General features: G+C 38.0%; 2 protein-coding genes across 2 annotated transcripts in view; one reads left to right on the top strand and one right to left on the bottom strand.

Annotated features, from left to right (window-relative positions):
* The window catches only part of GFM1 (G elongation factor mitochondrial 1), a 45957-nt gene that overhangs the window by 13451 nt on the left and 9403 nt on the right, over positions 1–23103 (bottom strand). Inside the window, exons 6-13 of the mRNA XM_003991950.5 lie at positions 22697–22847; positions 18784–18941; positions 18115–18199; positions 14881–15018; positions 12740–12841; positions 11063–11119; positions 8086–8223; positions 7120–7202 (exon numbers count right to left, since the gene is read on the bottom strand). Coding sequence (XP_003991999.2) covers positions 7120–7202; positions 8086–8223; positions 11063–11119; positions 12740–12841; positions 14881–15018; positions 18115–18199; positions 18784–18941; positions 22697–22847 — 912 coding nt within the window. The remainder of the gene's footprint in view (positions 1–7119; positions 7203–8085; positions 8224–11062; positions 11120–12739; positions 12842–14880; positions 15019–18114; positions 18200–18783; positions 18942–22696; positions 22848–23103) is intronic.
* On the top strand, positions 1058–7088 carry LXN (latexin). Its single transcript, XM_003991951.4, has 6 exons — positions 1058–1374; positions 2705–2767; positions 3833–4010; positions 4304–4440; positions 6441–6503; positions 6765–7088. The coding sequence occupies exons 1-6, from the start codon at positions 1246–1248 to the stop codon at positions 6861–6863; spliced, it is 669 nt and encodes a 222-aa protein (XP_003992000.1). The 5' UTR covers positions 1058–1245; the 3' UTR covers positions 6864–7088.

The raw sequence follows: 23103 nt of genomic DNA on the forward strand, positions 1-23103 counted from the left end.
AGCTAAAGTGAAGGTTTGGCCATACAGATAAAAAGGAACCTTAACTTCTTGATCTAGAGCAAATCCAAACAACAGCCAGGCCCTTGAAAACTAAAACAAGAAGGTAATTAAGAAAACTGGAGAATGAAAATGCACTGTCTACTGAAAGTTTGTGCTTGCTTAAGCAGCTTTAAAAACTCTTGCCTTTGTTAGAAATTACTTCAGTGCAGTGCTTTAAGTATGTTTTAATTCTTAAAAAAAAATTTTTTTTGAGAGAGCAAGCAAGCGAACAGGGGAGGGGCAGAGAGGGAGAGAAAGAATCCAAAGCAGGCTCTGCACTGTTAGCACAGAGCCCTATGAGGACTCAAACTCACAAATGGTGAGGTGAGATCACGAGCTGACCAGAAACCAGGAGTGTGACTTAACCGACTGAGCCACCCAGACGCCTCTATGTTTTAATTCTTAAAGTAAAATTTTTAAAGTGATTCATAAAGTAAAAAGCATGGTTTATAGCAAAACCTCATTTTTCTAAGATTAGTAAGGGAGAGAGGGGTGCGGGTGTATTTTTTATTTCTCCTGATGCCCATTAATACTATGGTTTGCAGTTTCTCATACCCTGATTGGGCAGCATTGGTGCAAACCCCACAGAAAGGGGGGATTAAACAGAGCCGGCTCTTGGACTCTCAGAATGGTAAGGAGAAAGTAATGAACTCACTACCTAGAGCTCCTTTGCACTTTGTCCCTTTGCACACAAGGAAGGTGTGCTCCAGGCTGTGAAGCAACCATACTTCTTCCACGGAGAGGAAAACGGAATCCCCAGAGGCGCTCCATAAAGGAAAAGGATAGAAAAGCCCTCCTGGAACTTCAGTAAAGGTCAATGAAAGGAAGACGTCCCTGCCAACCTAACCCACCTCCCCACACCTCCACCCCCTCCAGCCGGAAAGAAGGCCAGGACCCTCGCCCAGGCAGGAACCGGCGAGTAAACGTAGGCAGCAAAAGGGCGGTGCCGCAGGAGCCAGCGCCCCGTGGCAGCTTCCCGAATCGGAAGGAGGGAAGGAGGGAAGGGGGGGGCTTGGGGGGGGGGGCGGTAGGAGCTGGCGAGCCTGCCCACGCCCAGCCCGAACCAGGCGTGCCGACTCTTCCGCCTCAGCTACCCAGCAGGAGCCTGGACCAGCGAAGCACCGGTTCTGTGCACCGGTTGGGTCCCGTCCCTTAAGCTAGAGCCTCAGAGCCTCGGTGCATTCACCCACCCGCCGCTCACCAAGAATGGAAATCCCCCCGACCCACTTCCCGGCCTCCAGGGCGGCCTCGGTGGCGGAGAATTGCATCAACTACCAGCAGGGGACCCCCCACAAGGTGTTTATGGTGCAGACTATCAAACAAGCCAGCATGGAGGTGAGTCCAGCAGACGGCAGCGGGCGGGGGCCCGCACCTACTCGCTTTCCCTCCACTCCGGAGGGTCTCAGCCTCGTTCTTCGTGCGACTTCCCTTCCACTCCACCCTTGCCCGTTTGGGGACTAGGCAAGTCTAGGGAAGTTAACAGTTCTGGAGATAGTTGCCACTCCAGGGCAGTGAGGGCGGTTTGTTTTTTTTTTTGGAAAGGCAGAGGCCGTTTTTTAATGGGCACTATTACAAAGAAATGGGAAAATGTTCTAAATGTGGGGCGGCATTTTACCCTTTACAGAGTGAAACCTGTAGGAACCATTCAAAAGAACCTTAAAACTGCTACTGTGTTTCTCATCTACTATGCTAATCTGAACAAAAACTCCCCGTCTTCCAAACGATTCTTCTTTGCCTAAAATTTAAGACCAATCCTTACCAGACCCTTTGACCGAAATGAAGGGGAAGCAAAAGCAAGAGAAACCAACAACCAAAGTCAGAGAAAAGCATTCTGGGCCGAAGCGTTTCTTTAACTACCCAAACACCACTGCCACTGACTGCTGTAAAAGATGTGCTCCCTCTGGCAAAAGGTTAAATTAAATGCTTACGGCCAAAGTTACCACTAACCAGCCTTGTTTCCATTTTACTAAAAGCTTAGTTATCTGATATAAAATACAACTAATAGGCTATAAGAGCTGACAGGGAGTAGATGTTACTTCAAAACTGCACCAGATAATGAGGTATAAACTCTTAATTGTATCTTTGATTCAAAAGTGAAATACCTAAACATTTGTCTTACTTGCTAAAGTTTCATTTTGTAGGTCCACTAATGTGTAAGTAAAAATAATACTTAACATCTCTAGCCACTGTGCAGTAATCTGCCCCAAAATGGAATTCACCTTCATTGAACACGATTTGGAAGGTACACAGGGCTTTCTGAAAACCTTCTCTTTGGTATATCCTGTTTTTCGTCTTAGAATCAAAAGATGTTTCACAATTTCTTTTGTAGAGAATTTAGGATCACAGATCCAGAGGCTGAAGTCCTCTGATGATTGAAAGTGAATTATAACCTGTCATATATATATATATATATATATATATATATATATATATATATATATGTTTTTAATCCCCTCTCTGTTCTCATCCAAAATAAACCTGATAGAGGACTTCCTGAATCTGAAGTTCTATACATGGTGACATGCCTTTTTCAAGGTCTAAGGCTTTGATCATTTACCCCCGCCAGTCAGCCCTCTGCCCCCAACCAAATGAGAGTGTATTCTTCCAACAATACAAAGAACTGAGTGAGTTACTGTTGTAATAACTCATCACGTTTTCTTAATAGGATATTCCAGGAAGAGGACATAAGTATTGCCTTAAATTTTCTGTGGAAGAAATTATCCAAAAAGTAAGTGAAATGTCCTTTATTATTAAATAAAATTTGATTCTAGAAATATTTTAGATCACCTTTGCTGATAAAATCGTATTAAGTTGTTGTGAAATCCCTGCCTTGAAAAAAATAATGACTATGCACAGGTCAGATTTTATGCTTTTTAAAATATATTGAGATACATGAGGTAATTCTATTGAGCTAGTTAGCAAAGGCTCTACACATTTCAGTTCAAATAAATTCCCTTAAAAAATGTTATATACTCATAGGACAGTCTGAACTTATGCCTAATATGAACAAGTGAAGTAATTTACTCTCCAGTCATCATCACTTCCTTAAATGTCTGCCCTTCTCATTCTGTTTTTGATTTATTTGAAAGATATTTATGAGCAATAAAATGACCAAATGATACCACCATGTCAGATAAGAATCTTTCAGTAATGGGGCAAGGAAATTTTTAAAAAATACATTCCTGCCAAATAATTAGTGAGACAAACTTAAAAGAAAGGAACTGCAATTTGTTACACAACCATCTTGAAATTTTATAAAAAGTTTGCCCTCTTATTGAACATAATTCAGAAGAGATACAGGCTAACATGAGATTTATTAAAAGACATCTAAGCTGCTAGACAGCCATCTTTCAAAGCAGAACCAATGCTACATTTTCTAATTTTATATGTAGATAAGATTACTATATCTGGGTTTGAGAATATTTCTGTTATTTCAGAAGCAGAGAGTGGAGTAACAGAAAGACTTAGAAAGTAACCAAAGGCTAGAGGTAGTATATAAAATCAGACTAAAATCTAGCCTTACAAGTGGACACCCCATTAATACTGAAATAGTTAAAGTGTTAAGAAGAACTTATAAGATTATGAAACCCTGTTAGTTACAAAATAAGTTATCTATTTTAGATATCTTTAAGAAAACTGTAGGCCACACCCAATCAGATACCTCTGTAATAGACACTCTGAAGTTTCAAACACCATTAGAAGGCCAACACTTTTAATGTTGTACCTCAAGAATGACAGCTAGTGATGGATGGCCTTCTACATGTAAAGATATTTTGCAAAATGTTTCAAACAGCAAGTTACACTGAACTGTACAGCTGAAGTACTTTACCCTCTAACGGGACAAGATACTGCACCAGAAGTCAACTTCACATTTGAAGGAGAAATTGGAAAGAACCCAGATAAAGAAGATAACACATTTTATCAAAGACTCAAGTCTATGAAGGAACCACTTGAAGCACAAAATATTCCAGGTATATAAATATGGCATGGAAAATTTCCTTTCAACTTTAAGATCAGTATTAATTATCCTCAAAACTGTTAGATGTTAACATTATGTTGGAAATAGACTGGCTTTTGCAAAAATATTCATTGCCAATCTAATTCAACAAAAAAGGGCCTTGCAACTTTGTAGATCCAGGACTTAAATTATATTCTGTACACATTTGAAGGAAACAAAGACATGACTTAGATTTAGATTTTCTTAAAGGTTAATACTGCATATATAAAGTAATTCCATTTATCATATAAATGTTTCCCTCCCCAGACAGTTTTGGAAATGTATCTCCAGAAATGAAGCCAGTTCGACATTTAGCCTGGGTTGCCTGTGGTTATATAATATGGCAGAATTCTACTGAAAATACATGGTATAAAATGGTAAAAATACAAACTGTCAAGCAAGTGGTAAGTGATTTGTATAACATATACTATTAACAAAGTTCATTTTACAGAAAGTAGGATGATTTATAATTGGATAAACAGTGTTCCTTTAGTCATTTTATATTAAAAATAGTGAGCCTGTTATTTTGAAGGAGTGAGACTTACAACCAAGACTAAAAACAGTGAAGCTGCAGTTTCCAAGAGAGAGAAATATTGAGTTATAGGCAGTACAGCATTCAGTTCTTGTGCTCAGCTTAAAACATTATATCCTTTGGCAGTCTAAATTTTGTGTTCAAATTTCTATAGGTATGCAATACTGAAACTACCTCTGTTTTCCTCCTCTATTGAAATGGTGGTGCCAGTGTTACTCAGAGACATGCTGGCATTTTTTTGCCCCAGGGATCAGCCGGAACAAAAATACTACAATCTTAATCTTTGTGAAGCTTGCTGTATATAAGTTTCTCCTATAGCCCCTTTAGCCATAATCTACAACCTCCGTTTCTTGTTGTAGCCTGGTGTTTCAAGTCTGATAGGACTATTTAGAACTGCCTCTTTCTAGACTTTAAGGAGATAAAGTCAGCTTTACATTTTAGCCTTATTAAGAGGTTAAAAAGTCAACTGTTGGTATGTAAAAGATATAAAGAAAAACAGTACAGAGAAACACAACAAACAGTCTGAGCTCTGTAAGTGAAAAGGACTTGCCACATGACTTGTTTTGGCTTGCTGGTAACAAACTGCAAGGCAACTGGAGCACCTTTGCTCCACAGGCTTTTGTAACATGATACCTACGGGCACTGGGGGGCAGGACACCCTATCACAGTTGTCACAACACGATGCCAAATCCCTAACAAATCTACAACAACATTTTCGGAAACCGCCTTTTTCTAATGCATTTCTGTAGATATCAACTTTGGTTACAACACTCCTGTAGGGGTACTGAGGCCTCAAATAATTGAGTAACAGGTCCAGGTTACAGAAATTATACAGTCATAATCATGGTTTTCAAGGCATGTTTTTGTAGCAAAATATACACAAGACAGTACTAGTAGTTTTATGAAAGAAAACTCCTGTAACTGTTCATCAAAGTTTTAAAGCATTAATTAAAATTTCAGCAGAAAGGTTTACTGCACATTTATAATCCCTGTTAACCAACTGAGCCACAGCAGCTCGTGCTGTCCCTCGAAGGCTAGGGTTTGTTTCAATACATTGATTATAAGCCAAGAGCCTTGTACAGCAAATCTCTGGTGAATGTAGTTTAAAGTCTGTGGATGCAGTATTTCTGTGTATATGGTGTAGATGGTATAAATACTTTGTATGTCCAAAGCAATAAGCAGCACAAACTTTAATTATAAAACCAGATAACTACATTCATTAAGTTTCACTATTCTCAATTTTTAAAAAGAAAATTTCTATTATAAAATTGGTTTCCTTTAATGTAAACACTCATTCCAGTAGTTTATCCCTTAAATAATGCTTTTCTGCATAATGGAAACATTAAGGAATCTTAAATGACACTCTTTAATCATTAATACTCTAAAGCAGCTATCGCAGCCCAGAACCTAAAAAGGGTACACGAAATTCATTTATTTATTCTGTGAGAGAGTGTGTGTGAATGAGGGAGGAGCAGAGAGACAGGGAGCAAAAGAATCCCAAGCAGGCTTCGCACTGCCAGGGCGGAGCCCGACATGGGGCTTGAACTCACGAACCATGAGATCATGAACCGAACCATCAAGCGTTGTCTGCTGAAAAGACTGAGCCACCCAGGCACCCCAAGGGTACACAACTTTTAGAGTACCAGGTGGAAAATCATGATTTTAAAATGTAGGTTGAAAGAGAACTTACTTTATAAGAACACAGTTTATCTGATCAGGCTAAGTAAATTATAACAGTCAATTTTTTAATTTTTACTTATTAAATGCAAGTATTATAATCATCTAGTAATGAAAGCTCAATTTTAAAATGAACATATCATTTCTGCCAAAGATATGAAGTTTCAAACACCAGGTTTTTATTTTTTATGATAGCAAAGAAATGATGACTTCATTGAATTCGACTACACCATTCTACTTCATGACATTGCATCTCAGGTAAAGTACCTTTTACCTTTATCTGATGGGACTTTGAAAACGGAGACTTGTAGCCACAGCGTATGCCCAAGTCATAATTCTGACTCTAAGTAAGAATTCATGTAAATTAAAATAGATACCAGGCTGAAGTATATTATACTGGTAGCCATTTAACTTCTTTTATGCTGCTCTTTGTAAGGACTATTTTGTCCTATAAACCCAACACTGTTTTCTTAAATGTTTTCTGAATTTTATCACAGCATTAATTTCCTTTACTTGCAGGAGATTATTCCTTGGCAAATGCAAGTTCTCTGGCATCCACAATACGGTACTAAAGTAAAGCATAACAGCCGTCTGCCAAAGGAAGCACAACTGGAATAAATGAAGATCCTAACGCTGGATGAAGTGTCAACATGCTTATAAATGCTGTGTACTCCAGATCTTCATGGATCCCTAGCTTATGGGGCTAAATTGCAAAGTGTCACTCTGTATAAATGTCTTCATTACAGTATAGAACTATACAGATTCTGTAACAGTGTCATGATGTAAAAGTGTCCCAATACTAATAGTGGTATGTATATCCCATAATAAAAAGCTTCAGTCCCAGTCTCCTAGTACGTTTGTGTTGCATACTTACGGGACGGGGGCAGTAATGGTCTCCCTGAAAGCAACCTTTGGCTTTCCTGTGACACAAGGACAGCCATATTCCCTTTCCATCCTCTAAAAAGAACAGGGGAGATAATATTTTGGTATGTTTAAAAAACTAAACTGAAAGAAGAACAATCTTAAGAATCTTAACTACCTCTGAAGCACTTGTCTAAACATAATAGATAAAAAAAAAAAAAAAAGACAAACTTTAAATCATGTAAGTATCTTAGAAAGGTTAGAGACATGATATTAAGTAATACAAACTGCGTTTAAAGATTTTATGTAAATGAATTCTACTTAAGACTCATGAACTTACACTTACCTCTAATCTACCCACTAAAACTTCACACCTTTTTTCTATACTATTACATATTCACTGGAATGTTGTCAGTTTTCTACTGTCTTAACTTCTAAAATGTGATCACAACCAGAATTTTTAATTGTAGGTCATATAGCTTTTGTTTTCATTCACAGACACAGAAGAACTTTCCTAGGAAAATATGGCCCATCTACTCTATTATCTATATTCTAATGATCTTCAAGCACTAACTTGAAAAGAAAGCAGGCAAGAAATGGCCTGAAGAGTGGATACTGATGGGCCAACTTCCTCAGCAGGTCTGTCCCAACGGGTGGTCTCCCTAAGGCTGGATCCAGGATTTACCTGACCCAACTAACAATGATGTAGGGAATGGATGGATGGTCTTATTGCAAATACTGAGTCTTGATTCTAGCAGTTTACAATATTTTACAAATAAAAGGATTCAGAAATCAAAAAGAATTAACTTGTAACACATAGTAACATTTGTAACACAGTATGCCACATCTGGATACAAACCAGAATGAAGTCTGAAGAACTACTATTAGTTTACAATCCTTAGACTGAGAACTATTGACTTGTAACAAAACAGAAACATAAATACAATGAATTTAAGTTAATTTTCTTGTTATTCATTACCTGAGCATAGATTTCCAGGTGTAATTCCCCCATTCCAGATACGATTGTCTCTTTGCTCTCAGTGTCGAAGTGGACTTTAAATGTAGGGTCTTCTCTTGTAAACCTGCCAATACCTTTTGAAAATTTTTCCAGATCATTCTTTAAAAACAGAAAGTCATTACACATTTTACTAAGCATGATAAGCAATAGGACTGTTGAAAGAACTTTACTGAATGAAATCAAATACATTAACAGCTAGGAAATAACAATGATCCCCACCTAGCTCCTAGGCCATACCCTTTCAATATTTGAGCTTGGACACCACACAGTCAAGACAGCAGTGAATGGCTAGCTGACAGAATTCTTTCTATAACAAGATAGAAAACAAGAGTCCAAGACTTACCTATGCCCTTTCCTATTCTCAGATATACAGAAACTATCCACTTGTGGGGAAAACTGCCCATGAAGGGGAAAGAAGAACCTATGTTACTGTTACGTTTTAGAAATCCTATACACAATCAAAGGAATCAGTATATTTACCAAGACTTGATTGTAGCTTCAAGCAGAACAGTTAAGACCAAGAATAAGGCAAATGCCACAGCGGGACTTCCCCCTTTCAAAACAACCTGCTTGGATGTGGTTGGATGTGCCTTTATTCTTCTTAGATGTAATTCCATACATGGTAAGCAGAATAATGGTCCTCTAAGGATATGCCCTAATCCTCCCAAACCTGTGAATTTACTTTATGAGGTGAAGGAGACTTTACAGATATGATTAAGGTTACAGACACTGAGATGGGGAAATTACCATGAAGAATCTGAAGAATCTTTAAGCAGGAAGAGGAGTACAGAAGGTTAAGTCAGGGAGATAGAATGAGGGAAGAAGAGGCAGAAGACATCTGAAGCACAAAAGGGACTCATTTCATGGTTGACAGCATTGAAGACAAGACATAAGCCCAGGAAGATGGGCAGCCTCTAGTGACCGTCATCTGGGAAATGGGGACCCCAGTTTTTTTAAAAAAAAATTTTTTTTTTCAACGTTTATTTATTTTTGGGACAGAGAGAGACAGAGCATGAACGGGGGAGGATCAGAGAGAGAGGGAGACACAGAATCGGAAACAGGCTCCAGGCTCTGAGCCATCAGCCCAGAGCCCGACGCGGGGCTCGAACTCACGGACCGCGAGATCGTGACCTGGCTGAAGTCGGACGCTTAACCGACTGCGCCACCCAGGCGCCCCGGGGACCCCAGTTCTAACAGCCACAAAGAGCTGGATTTTGCCAACAATCTGAGTTACCTAAAAATAAAATGTCCCCTGGAGCCTCCAGAAAGGAAAACAGCTCTGTCAATACCTTGATTTTAGCCAATTAAGAACTACCTCAGATTTCTAACACTGTAAAAGAATATACTTGTGTTATTTTAAGCCACAAATCGAGATTCACAGCTTTATGCAGTGACTTCATCATTTGAATTAAATTTGACTTTACTCCAGCAAGCAGATGGCCCTAAGACACCAAAAAACCTTTTAGATACTGATGCCTTTGATTTCCCTCTATTGTTGTGAACTATCAACAGTTAAATACCTTACATAGACTCTAAATTAGGAATGAAGAAGCATAGTATCATTAACTTCTGTCCCTGAACGTTCTGAAGGGAAAAGCAAACAATTTTGCAAAGCACCTAGAACTGTGGCATTTCACTGTGTGGTAAGATGCAAGGTTTGCCTTTTCTCAAATTTCTGATATGGAAGGATTTAATGTTTCTTACTCCCTCAACATCCTCTTTTCTGTATCGAGAAGGGTCTGGAAAATCTCATTTCCTCAAAAATGAGGAAGTAGTACCTGTTAATGTATTCACAAGACAATAAACCAGAGTATGTTCTGTAAACAATAGCTCCCAGATGACAAGAGGTCATAAAGTGTTCACTCAATGCATGAATGAGTTCAATTCACGATATTAACATGACTATTATGAATGTCAAAGCAACTTTAAGAACTCAGTTATGACAGCAATGCAAATTAAACCTATTCAAGCAATTCTGGTTTCATAAAAAGCAAATGACATCAAGTCCAATCATAGAAAGAAAAACAGTCTTGTTTTAGGCTTTCCACATTATAACCAGACATGTACTTCCTAACTACCACAAATCCAGAGATGTATTATAATCCATGAGGCAATTAATCTATACAGTAATCTAATGTACTTCAGTGGGGTTTTACTACAACTTAAGACAAATGTCCCTGTTTCCCCTTTTCATTCCTTTATGATGTGAATCTAGGAAAATATTCTTATTACTTTGGAGCTAGTGATATTGTAAAGAGTTGGAAAGTACAGTCTCGTACCAATTTTAATACCACCAATTTTTTCAGATATAGTGTGAAAAGTAATTACTACCAACAGACTGGGTGTTTTTTTTTTTTTTTTTTAAATTTATTTATTTATTTTCAGAGAGAGAGCGAGAGAGAGTGAGCGAGCAAGTGGGAAAGGGGCAGAGAGAGGGGGGGAAAGAATCTCAAGCAGATTCCACACTTCCAGTATAGATCCTGATGCGGGGCTCAAACCCACGAAGCCACAAGATCATGCATGACCTGAGCCGAAACCAAGAGTCAGACCCTTAACCAACTGAGCCACCCATATGCCCCCAGACTGGTATTTTTAAAAGGTGATCTCGGGGCGCCTGGGTGGCTCAGTCGGTTAAGCGTCCAGCTCTTGATTTCAGCTTAGGTCATGATCTTGTGGGTTCCTGGGATTGAGCCCTGAGTCGGGCTTTGCACTGACAGTGTGGAGCCTGCTTGGAGTTCTCTCTCTCTGTCCCTCCCCTGCTTGTGCATGCATGCTCTCTCTCAAAATAAATAAACATTAAAAAAAAAAAAAAAAAAGGTAATCTCAATACCAAAAGAAGAAATAGAGACCATGAGATTGCTGGTTATCATAAGATACTATATGCATTGTGAGCTCAAGTTTTTACTGTGATATACTGAGTTTGACACCCATCTCCTACCTTGTTAGAAGGCTTCATTGCTATTGAAATGACAGGATCAGGAACATGAATTGACTCCTAAAACATTTTTTAAAAGAACAGAGAAGAATTCAAATACAGTACTGTTTGGTCCAGGAATGAATGAATTTTAATGTGCTACTTACAAAAGTATAAATACTAGTCAACATGTTTAGGCTAGATGATATATAGTGTGATATATAGTGTGGTCTGTTTCATATTAAATGTATCAATATAATAATACATTAATAAATGCACACATTTACATAATCTCCTCCTTCCCCAAATAACAAAAATAAATTATTTATTAACTGTTTAAGACCTCTAAGTTTACTGACACATCAAGTTTAAACATAATCATAATGAACCCAATGCCAAGATGTGGAATTTCTTATTGGCTAGTGGTTACATGTACTGTTGCCATCTTTTGATAAGTCACTTTATTTAATCAAAATATACCATGACCATTGATAAAACAGAGAAAGGGCACTAGATTCTTTATACGTATGATACCTCATTCAATCAATCACAACTCTGACAAGCAGATGTGATTGTCCCCATTTTACAAATTAAATTATTAAGGGCTTGGAAAGAAGACAAAATAACTTGGCCAAGGGTCAGTAAGGAGTATAGGGCAAAGGTGAGACTCTAATCAAGGTCTATTTGCTTCAAAGCCTAAGCACTTCCCACAACCTCCAGTCCCTCATATTATTAGTGACAAATATTTAGAGAAGACCTTATCAATAATATTTGTTTACAAAACATGCCCCTTCTCTAGATCCCCCCCAAAACCTGTACAGATTTTGATTTTTTTGTAGTATCTTAAGTCAAAATGTAAAACCATAGATATTAGAGAATATTTTATACAGAAAAACTAAATTATAAAATTATGACTGCATCACATAATACAGGAACTATTATAGTGCTCATCTATTAGGGATAGACCAGTTCTTATGTAAAGAACCCACTATAAATTCCTTCACTGCAAGTTCCTATCCCCCTGTGTGTTCCTATTCTTTCTTTACTGAATTCAGCTTGAACAGATGATTTTACTGTCAGAGAGCCTGCTCTCCTACAGACGCAAAAAAGGGAAATGAGTGAAGGGGATTCACAGGCAGGAACTGCTCAAGCATGCTCTTTCCCTTGGGATCCTTCAGCGACAAAAAGCCATTGAGTTCCACAGGGCAGCCTGTCTGCAGTAAGACTGTTTAGTTGCACCTCGCCTTCAAGCAGGGTTCCACTCTGTTATCCCCTAGTCTACATGTTCCAGTTCTCTGGGGGACTGAGGCAAGGGTCCACTCTGGCTGCTAGATTAGTAAGTAAGGGGCACTCCACTGGGACCGGCCTGATTATGGCAACAGGAATTAGAAGGGAATCCCCTATGGGGAGGCAGATCTCAAGAGTAGAGGAATGGGCACTACACAGTCCTGGTGTATCTAGTGAAGAGTTCTCCCTCCATGCTAAACCTAACAGGACCGTGGAATTATTTTACTAAGAAAAACCAGATAACTTACATAGAGCATTTGTCTGACATCCAAAGAGCCACCCACAACAAATCTACTGATGCCTGTGGCAATAAAAACTTCTGTGATTGTTTTTTCTGAAGCACTAAATGTACTATATAAAAACAAAGACTTTGAAAACTCAAATGACAAACAGCTTTGAAATGAAATGACATACCATAGAAAGGCCACTATTATTTTTGTTTGTGAATGTGTCTCCGCTAGCACAGTCGATGCCAAACAATGCACAGATGTCTCCAGCATACACTTCCTCAACATCCTAAATAAAGGAATAACATAAAATAATGCTTGCAAGTAATACACATGACATAGTAACTAAAAATTAATTACACAATAAACACATTGTACATAAACAAGTACGGCAGCATCTCACCATGGATTCTACAGAGAATGAATTATAGAACCAGTGCGATACCAACAATCAACCACAGCAAGATATAGCTTGAATAGGGCCTTTATTTAAACCGTATCTTGATTGACAAGATTTTACTTTAAATGGACATTTAGAGCTATGGCATCATTATTTGGAGGATATGTAGTAGTGACAGTGCACAGAGCCTCACACTTCTAAAGTGATTTCTATGGATTAAAAAGGATGTATTACACCTGGGTGGCACCTGGGTGGCTCAGTAGGTTAAGTGTCCGACTCTGGATTTTGGCTCAGGACATGATCTCATGGTCGTGAGATCGAGCCTCGCATCGGGCTCTGCGCTGACAGCATAGAGCCTACTTCTCTCTCTTCTCTCCTCTCTCTCTCTCTCTCTCCCCTCTCCCTACCCCTCCACTGCACTTGTGTGCGTGCACGCTCTCTCTCTCAAGATAAATAAAAAAACAAACAAAAAAGGATGTATATTATACGTGTTGCCACAGTCCAACAATGACATATGTATGACAAAGACGTAAGAGGAAAAACTGCAAAGGAAGTTTTGAAAACAAAGGCAGGGGAATTCAGCTCATGTACTTAAAATAATTTTAATTTCTCACAGATGCAAGCAGTCAAGTAAACACAGGAAATCAAGAACAAAGCACTGGTGCCTCTTAAGTTTCCTAGTTTTTGTCCACTTATATTGACAGTTCATTCATAACAGCTGTGGCTGTGAATGAGCAAGTGTGCCTGAGTCTAACATTTACACAGATAAACACATCTCCTAGCCTCTGGTCGGCCCATAAAAACAAACGGCTGTGACAATCACCAATCCCTCTATAATGGCCCCTGCTGCCTATCTCACAAAACAGCAATTGCATCCAATTTTGAAAGACTGCTCACTCACCTTCCAGGAGAGACAAAGTTATGGCTACCACAAATTTCTGAATGTCATAAGCTTTTGCTGACAAATAAACCTCTCTAGGAATAGAAGTGACTTGGGAAAGAGCGGGAGGAGGAGACAACTTCACACACTTAGCATTTCTATCAAGACTTAATCCTAAAAGACCACAGAAGGCATGGATAGATTCAGAACCAATTCAAAAATTCAAGCCATAAACCAAAGTTTATTTCCCAGATAAGATCTTGAGAGGCTCTAAATCTTCAGATGGATTTCAGCACCAATAAGGTCCTTTTGGGGGGGCTGGTTCTATAATAGGAATAAAAAGCTCTAGGGTTAAATAGGGCTTTCACACAGGCCATACTTGTGAAAGTTAATTCCCTGAACAATGTTGGACACTGTGTATGAACTAATTAGTCTCAACTGCCTCTGAAAACCACTTACATTGTCCTAACACCTATTACATACTCTTTGTGATGGCAGTTCTTGAGAAAGGTGCTGAATCTTGTGTTCTGAGTCTTAGGGAACTAATTGTCCTTTCTCCTTAACCTTGGCCATTGAGGAAATATAGCTAATCACAAACAGTGGCATAAAATGTGTCCTTAACATCTAGTAATTTAGCCCATACCAAAGTGCGACATCAGAATTATAGCAGGGGCACCTGAGTGACTCAGTCGGTTAAGCGTCTGACTTCGGCTCAGGTCATGATCTCACAGTTCATGAGTTCAAGCCCCAGGGTGGACTCTCTGCTGATAGCTCGGAGCCTGGAGCCTGCTTCAGATTCTGTGTCTCCCTCTATCTCTGCCCTTCCCCTCCTCACACTCTCTGTCTCAAAAATAAATAAATGTTAAAAAAAATTAAAAAAAAAAAAAAAAAGAATTATAGCATATCTAAGTAAAAAGGAAGAAGTTAGGAAAACACATTCAAGTAGAAGTGATTTTCTTGTGGGGCTCAGCATACCAAGAAGGAAGATCTATTTCATGTGAATTGCATTTGCGATATTTCTGATCTCCCAACAAGGACCTCTACTTGCCTCCATCATGTCGGCGTGCATGCGAACCAGCCGTTGCACCCGCACTTTCTTTCCCGTCCGCGTGTTACAGATGGTGTCACCCTTCTTCAGTTCTCCTTGATAATTGCGGACATATGTTAACTGTCCAAATCGCCCAGCCTAGAAGTCAAGATTGGGTAAGGGCAGAAAGAAGAAAAAAGAGATGTAAGAATCAAAATTAGGAGAAAAACTTCACAACAACCTCCAATTATTCCCTATCAATTTTAGTAGTATATTTTACATATGTGTTTTGGTTTATTGCCATAAAATACTTAAAAGTATCAGCTTTGAATATACATGAGTTAAATGGTTGTTGCTGGTCTTTTTGGTATCACAATCCAAGATATTACTTCTGATTCTTCTGAAATAAAAATTACAAAATAATTTTAAATTGTATATGTAATAAGGAAATATCCTTTTGCCTTCTAATATTATTTCATAAGTTCAGTTTAATACAATTAAGATGTAAACACAAATCAGTTATAATTATTGGAAAGACAATATATATTGGAAAGAACAAAAATATTATCAGAAATGGTAAAGCTGTACTATACACCTAGAAAACCTTTGATAAGCACCTGGAAAGCTATACAAATAAGCATTTTTTTTTTTTTTTTTTTTTTTTTTAGAGAGAGAGAGAGGGCACAATTGAGCAAGGGACAGAAAGAGAGGGAGAGAGGGTGAGAGGAAAGGAGAGAGAGAAGTGGGGGTCACCCAAAGCAGGGCTTGAACTCACGAACCATGAGATTACAACCTGAGCCAAAGTCAGATGCTTAACCAACTGAGCCACCCAGGTGCCCACAAAGAAGCATTCTTTAAAATAACTGAATATAAAATAATCAAGGATCAATTCCTCCTCAATATTAACACTAACCAATTAGATATGCTTTAAAAGTTGCCAATTCTTCCCATGCTAATTTACAGGTTTAACACAATAGCAAAAAAATTCCCAAGAGGAATTTTTAAACATCTGATTAATGATTTTAAAATTCATTTAGAAGAATAAATGGATAAAAATAGAAATTTCTGAAGAATTAAGGCAATAAGAAGCTAACCCTGACTGATATAAAAATATATTAAATATTCCAAACTTAAAAAGTACAGAAGTACTATTAAAATGCCACTAACATTCTTTGCACAGCTAGAACAAACAATTCTAAAATTTGTATGGAACCACAAAAGACCCTGAATAGCCAAGGCAATTCTGAAATTTTAACAAAAACAAAACAGGAGGCATGATGATTCTGGATTTCAAGCTACATTAAAATGCTACATCATCAAGATGATATGGTCCTGGCAAAAAAACACACACATAGATCAATGGAACAGAACAGAGAACCCAGAAATGGACCCACAACTATAAGGTCAACTAATCTTCGACAAGGCAAGAAAGGAATAACCACTGGAGAAAAGACAGTCTCTTCAACAGATGGTGTTGGGAAAACCGGACAGCAACATGCAGAAGAATGAAACTGGACCACTTGCTCATACCACACACAAAAACAAATTCAAAATGGATGAAAGACCTAGATGTGAGACAGGAGGCTATCAAAATCCTAAAGAACACAGGCAGCAACTTTTCGACGTTGGCTATAGCAACTTCTTACCAGACATGTCTCCGGAGACAAGGGAAACAAAAGCAAACATGAACTACTGAGACCTCATCAAAATAAAAAGCTTGTGCACAGCCAAGGAAACAATCAGCAAAACTAAAAGGCAACCAACAGAATGGGAGAAGATATTTGCAATGACATATCTGATAAAGGCTTAGTATCCAAAATCTACAATGAACTTATCAAACACAACACCCAAAAAACAAACAACCCAGTTAAGAAATGGGCAAAAGACATGAAAAGACACTTTTCGAAAGAAGACATCCAGATGGCTGACACAAGAAAAGATGCTCAACATCATTCATCATCAGGGAAATACAAATCAAAACCACAGTGAGGTATCACCTCATACCAGTCAGAATGGCTGAAATTTATTAATAAGACAAGAAACAACAGGTGGTGGTAAGGATGCAGAGTGGAACCCTTTTGTGCTACTGGTGGGAATGCAAACTGGTGTATCCACTCTGGAGAACAGTATGGAGGTGCCTCAAAAAGTTAAAAATAGAACTACCCTACGATCCAGCAATTGCACTATTTGGTATTTACCCAAAGAATACAAAAGTACAGAGTCAAAGGGGTACATGCACCCCAATGTTTACAGCAGCATTAACTACAATAGCCAAACTCTCTCTCTCTCAAAAATAAACATTTAAAAAAATTCTTAAAATAAATAATACTCAATGCTGATAAAGATGCACTGAAATAATACATTACTCTGAGAGTACGACAGGAATCTGGCAAGAAAGCATTCATTCCTTTAATTCAGTAATCACCATTCTAGGAATCCTAAGAAGACATTCTTACATATATATATTTTTAAAAGCTTTACACATAAAAATTGTCACTGCAATGTTATTTGTACTTTTTAATTTAAAATTATCTTTTTCTTTTACAAGAAGTGTATTGTAAAAATTTTTAAATGAAAACTAAGAAAACGCCTCCAAAATATAATCCCATTACAGAAATAACCACTCTTAACACTTCGAACTTATCTACCTTTTTTCTCCACTTACAACATATGAATAGAAGCAACGACACCCTAACAAAAAGTACACCCCCGTACTCCAATCTTGGTTTCTAATATCATTCTTGATTAAAAAGAACCAAAGCACCTAGAGAAATGGTTGATTCTAGAGCTGGGACAGGGAGTACACATGAGAAGCATGGAGGATCCTATAGTGCCACAAAGTCAGGAAGTATTCGAAAGAACACAGGAGCAACCGGAAGAGCTCCAATGGCCAAACCTGGGCAACAAAATAAATAACATACTATTCACTGTATCTCACAATAAATATCCATGAGGCCATACTTATATAAAGGAATGACTGAATAAAAATATAAATGGGGGAAAGAAGACAACACCCACATAACTGACAGTGGATACTGTTCCCTCAAGGGGGTAGAGCATAATTCCTCCCCCCTTAAGCATGGGCTGTGTACAGTAACTTCCTTTTAAAGAGGCTATATGGAAGGCGGGGGGGGGGGGGCGGCTTTTAGCAGAGCAATCTGTAACCAAATCTTTCATAGTCATTTTGTAATAGGAAGAAAACCTTAAAAGAATATTTCTACATATAGCAATTAAATACATTAGAAAGCCACTTACCTCCAGTTTAAAAGCCAGGCCTACAAACGGGTGGGAACTGTTTCTTTCAGAGTTCATTAAGATTTTGTTTTTCTCTTTTGAGTCACTTAAAAGAAATGTAAATCTGTGAGATGCAGTATTTGATATTTCTTGTATATCAATTTGTTTCATCAGAGTATTACCTGGGCAAAAGCACATGCATGCTAAACATTTGTACCTCCCATAACTGAAATTTCACTGAAAGAGATGAGTAAGAATAACTTCTCAGGGCTTAATTACTACATTGTGACAGGACCAGAGTAGACTAAAAACACAGAAGTGCCAGTTTAAGAAGAGAAAAATAATCAATGAGACCTTTAAAAAGTTTGTTTCTCAAAGCTTTTTTGGGGGGGTATGACCAAAACCAGCTGGTCCCAAATGAAAAAATTTACTAATGATGCAAACCTTGGTAGATAATAAACCATACTTCTTTCAAACTCACAAACAGAATATGATATGGAAAGTGGTATAATATTTTTCTAGATGTCAAAAGTGTTATCCAAATAGAAATGGGCGATTGATTTTAGTAAATTACAGGGAAAAAAAAAACACAAACACAACTTAATCAATCAAAAGAACCACTCTTAAATTCTTTCATAGTACGTGTTAAAATATCTGTGTATAAACTAAGATTCAATTTCCAAGACTTACTCGTCCTGATTGAGAATAGCATAATTTTGGACTTCAGATGGATTTGGGAGGTATTCTAAAACAGCATCTAGCAGGGGCTGAACTCCCTTGTTCTTCAAAGCACTTCCCAAAAAGACAGGAGTAAATGACCTATTTAGAGTAGCTCTTCGGATTGCACGCTACGAAAGAAAAAAAATTTAATAATTATTAACCTTAAAAAAAGTTTTGTATTTCAAATCAATTACAAACCAACAAGTGAATAAAATGAACTGGTACTTGTTGGAGTACAGGCTATTGTGCAGACTAGAGTCAGGTCCTCTATAACTTAAGGTCAAAATACAAGAAAAAAAAATCAGTTCCTTTTTCAGGGCTAGGAAGCGATTCACTGTATAACCGCTTTTGACACTCTTGCAGTGTCACTAATTTTCAATATGACCAAAAATACATACATACACATAAAAAAGAGGCACACACACACAGAATCATGTAAACAGTATGCTAACAATTATGTAAAACATAAGGAAAAGTAAAACACACAATCTCTGGAAAGATACACCACAATCTATTAACTGGTAACCTGTTATCAGGAAGAGGCAGAGAACTAGGCAAATGGGAATCACATAAGAAATTTTTTTTTTTACTGTGTACTTTTGTATGTTTTTAAATGTTTAAAACAATGAAAAATAGCATCTATTAAAAAACGTTTAATTAACAGATTTGTTTTCTTTTTTAAAAAATAACATACATACAGGAAGCCAAGGAGTACAAATCACTCACAAATTAAGGGCCATGATTGTAACAGGCTCTAAAATAACAACCTCCAGGTCATACCCCACTCTATTGCAAGCACTATTAATGTGTCCCAGCTGTATGCCCCAGGTGGCCCTCCCAACTAAGCAGGCCTCTGAGGAGCTGTAGGTCTTAGCAGCCGGAAGAGGTCAACAGCAGTGCTGTAGCCACAAGCCGCCACAGCAGAAATACGGAGCCAGTGCACAAGTCTTTCTCAGTCCTCGTGAAAAAATAGAAAACTAGCTACTCCAAGAAACATGTACAATCACAATTTCCAAACAGCACCACAGTGAACAGTAGCATAACAGCTGCATACGATAAAGGGAGTATAAAATAGGGGAAAATATGCATAACAAGAAAGAAATTGCTATATGAAATTATCACAAAAGCTTCTTTTTGCTGTTGCGAGGATCCACAAATGGCTACCTTACTAACGGCTTAGATTATCCCTATGCCACATGATCACAACTCAGACTTTCTGCCCCTCTCTCATATGCAAGTAGGGACGTAAAAGAATCTTACCACGTTTAATTGAATAGAGAAAAACGTGAGGGTGGTAGATTTAACAAGAGGTTTATTTTTCCAAAAATTTCCCTTGTTTTCATAAGAATCACGTGCACACTTGAAAGTTATTGCCTTTCCACTGTCCCTAATAATATATCCAATAATACAGAAAGTAAAGTATACCCATGTATCCTATGCAGAAAACAGTAAACCGAGCAGCCCTGAAACGACTAGGCTTAGAAAAGCCTGTTTGCAAGGCTGGCCCCCTGGAAGGTGTCTGGGAACCTGGATTTCAGGAGGGTTCCCAGCATTCCAAGAACCATGAATGGTTTGCTGGGCCTACACTGTTTGCACAGTGTGGTGTAATGCTGAACACCTGCTTTCCTTCTGGGAGTCTGGAATATGGGTACACACTAGGCAGAGGATGTCTGTGACCAGCCCTTCATAACACCCAGGGCACTGAGTTTCCAGTAGCTGGGATTTCACAGGTGAGGTCACCACTCACTGCTGGAGGAATGTGGCCTGCCCCGCCATGACTCCACTGGGAAAGGACTCTTGGAAGCTTACACGTGGTTTCTTCTGGACTTTACCTCATGTGCCTTTACCCTTTGCCGATTCTGCCTTGTATCCTTTCACTGTATTAAATCATAGTCATGAGTATGATAATGTGTTGAGAACCCTGGGTGATCCTCATGAATCACTGAACCAGGGAATGGTCTTGGGGATCTGACACAACCCCAGAAATAGATAAAATCCTAACTCTGCGCGGTGGTTCCCAGGACACAATGCTTGACCTATACCTTCCTACATAGTTTGTGAATGCTAAAGGACTCAAGTTATGAGATATATTAAAGCATCCTCAGCTTCAATAGGGTTCTTCCCTTGTGCATCTACTATAACCCCCATGAGTACAAAGTCTTACACACAATAATTATTTACCTGATCTCTGCTAAGTGTACCATGTGGTTTGGTAAAATGAATGTTTTTTTAATGGTAAAATAAACATAGAATTTATCATTTTAATCATTTTTCAGTATATAGCTCAGTGGCATTAAGTACACTTACACTGCTATGCCACCTCCACCTCTATCCATCTCCAGAACTTTTTCATCATCTCAAATTGAAACTCTGACCCATTAAACTCTCCATTCCTTAATGCACCCCTCTACCACTGCCCCTGGTAACCACTACTTCTGTCTCTAGGAATTATGACTATTCTGGGTACCTCATGTAAGTGGAATCATACAATATTTGTCTTTTTGTGTCTAGTTTGTATCATTTGGCATGTCTTCATAGTTCATCCATGCTATAATGTGTATCAGAATCTCATTCCTTTTTAAGGCTGAATAATATTCCATTGCATGTACATACTCATTTTGTTTATCCATTCATCCACTGCTAAGCATTTGGATTGTTTCCCGGTTTTTGCTATTGTGAATAGTGCTGTTATCAACACAGGTGTACAAATACCTGTTTGAGTCCCTGCTTTGAATTATTTTGGATATTACCCAGAAGTGGAATTCCTGGATCATATGGTAGTTCTAGGTTTAATTTTTTTTTTTTTAAACAATGGCTATACTTTCTCTACAGTGACTGCATCACCTTACATTCCCACTAGCAATGCACAAGAGTTTCAATTTCTCCACATCCTTGCCAATACTGGTCATTTTACAGAAAATAACTAGGGATGCCTGAAAATATTTTATTTACCAGAAAATAACAGGGATGCCTGAAAATATTTTATTTACTAGAAAATAACAGGAATGCCTGGGTGGCTCAGTGGATTAAGTGTCCGACTTTGGCTCAGGTCAAGATCTTGCCGTTTGTGAGTTTGAGCCCCGCATCAGACTCTGTGCTGACAGCTCAAAGCCTGGAGCCTGCTTTGGATTCTGTCTCCCTCTCTCTCTGCCCCTCCCCCACTCACACTCTCTTTCTCTCAAAAATAAAAACATTAAAAAAAAAAAAAGAAAGAAAAGAACATTAACAGAAAAAAATTGATTCTGGGTTTTTGGTTTTTTTTTTTTTTTAAATAGCCATCCTCATAGATAAAGTGAAGTATCATTATGGTTCTGATTTGCTTTCCCTAATGATTACTGATGCTGAGCATCTTTTTGGTTGCTTATTGACCATGTGTACGTCTCCTGTGGAAAAACTGTCTATTCAAAAAATAAATACCAGTCTTAGATATCTTATTTTTATAGAACTAATTGATCAAGCGAAGAAATCTATACAGCCCTTCTAAATAGTACAATACTACACGTATCAACATTTAGTCTGCAAACATTTAACAGCCTTGTCTCTTAATCTGTCTTTATTGCTATAACGCTTCTATATTTATCTTCCTCTTTCTTAAGGTATACCCAAGAGGTTGGATGTTTAAATATCTTTTTTTTTCCTAGAACAAACTGTAACTGCTTTCCCATTTTAAGATGTTACAGAACTACTTACTTTAAAAAAAAGAGTTATATGTCACAGCCAAGTATTTTTCAAAAAAAAATCAACAATGTTAAATAAATTTGCTCAGATTTCATTAATAAAAGCCATGCATAAAAGCATCATGTCTTTTTCCCACAAAAAACAAACAACAAAAAATCCCACCGCTTTTTCTGGTTAATGTAAGACTTATTTTGAGAGCACTTGCCTTTAAATCAGAAATGGAGGGGATTTTTTCTTCCAGGAACATCTCACCAAGCTGCTCATCTGAATTGGCAACACATTCAATCAGCTCCTGCCGGTGGTCAGCTGCTGCTGCCCTGAATTCTGCTGGAATTTCCTCATATCGAACAATTTGACTAAGAAAAGAAATGCTTTGTGTTGCTATTTTAAGGATATTCAATTAAAAATAAAAAGCACCAGAAAAATGAAACTAGACCACTTTCTTACACCATTCACAAAAACAAATTCAAAATGGATAAAGGACCTGAATGTGAGACAGGAAACCATCAAAACCCTAGAGGAGAAAGGAGGAAAAAACCTCTCTGACCTCAGCCACAGCAATTTCTTACTTGACACATCCCCAAGGGCAAGGGAATTAAAAGCAAAAATGAA

This window comes from Felis catus, chromosome C2 (assembly GCF_018350175.1).
Source record: "Felis catus isolate Fca126 chromosome C2, F.catus_Fca126_mat1.0, whole genome shotgun sequence".
Classification (NCBI taxonomy): Eukaryota; Metazoa; Chordata; class Mammalia; order Carnivora; family Felidae; genus Felis; species Felis catus.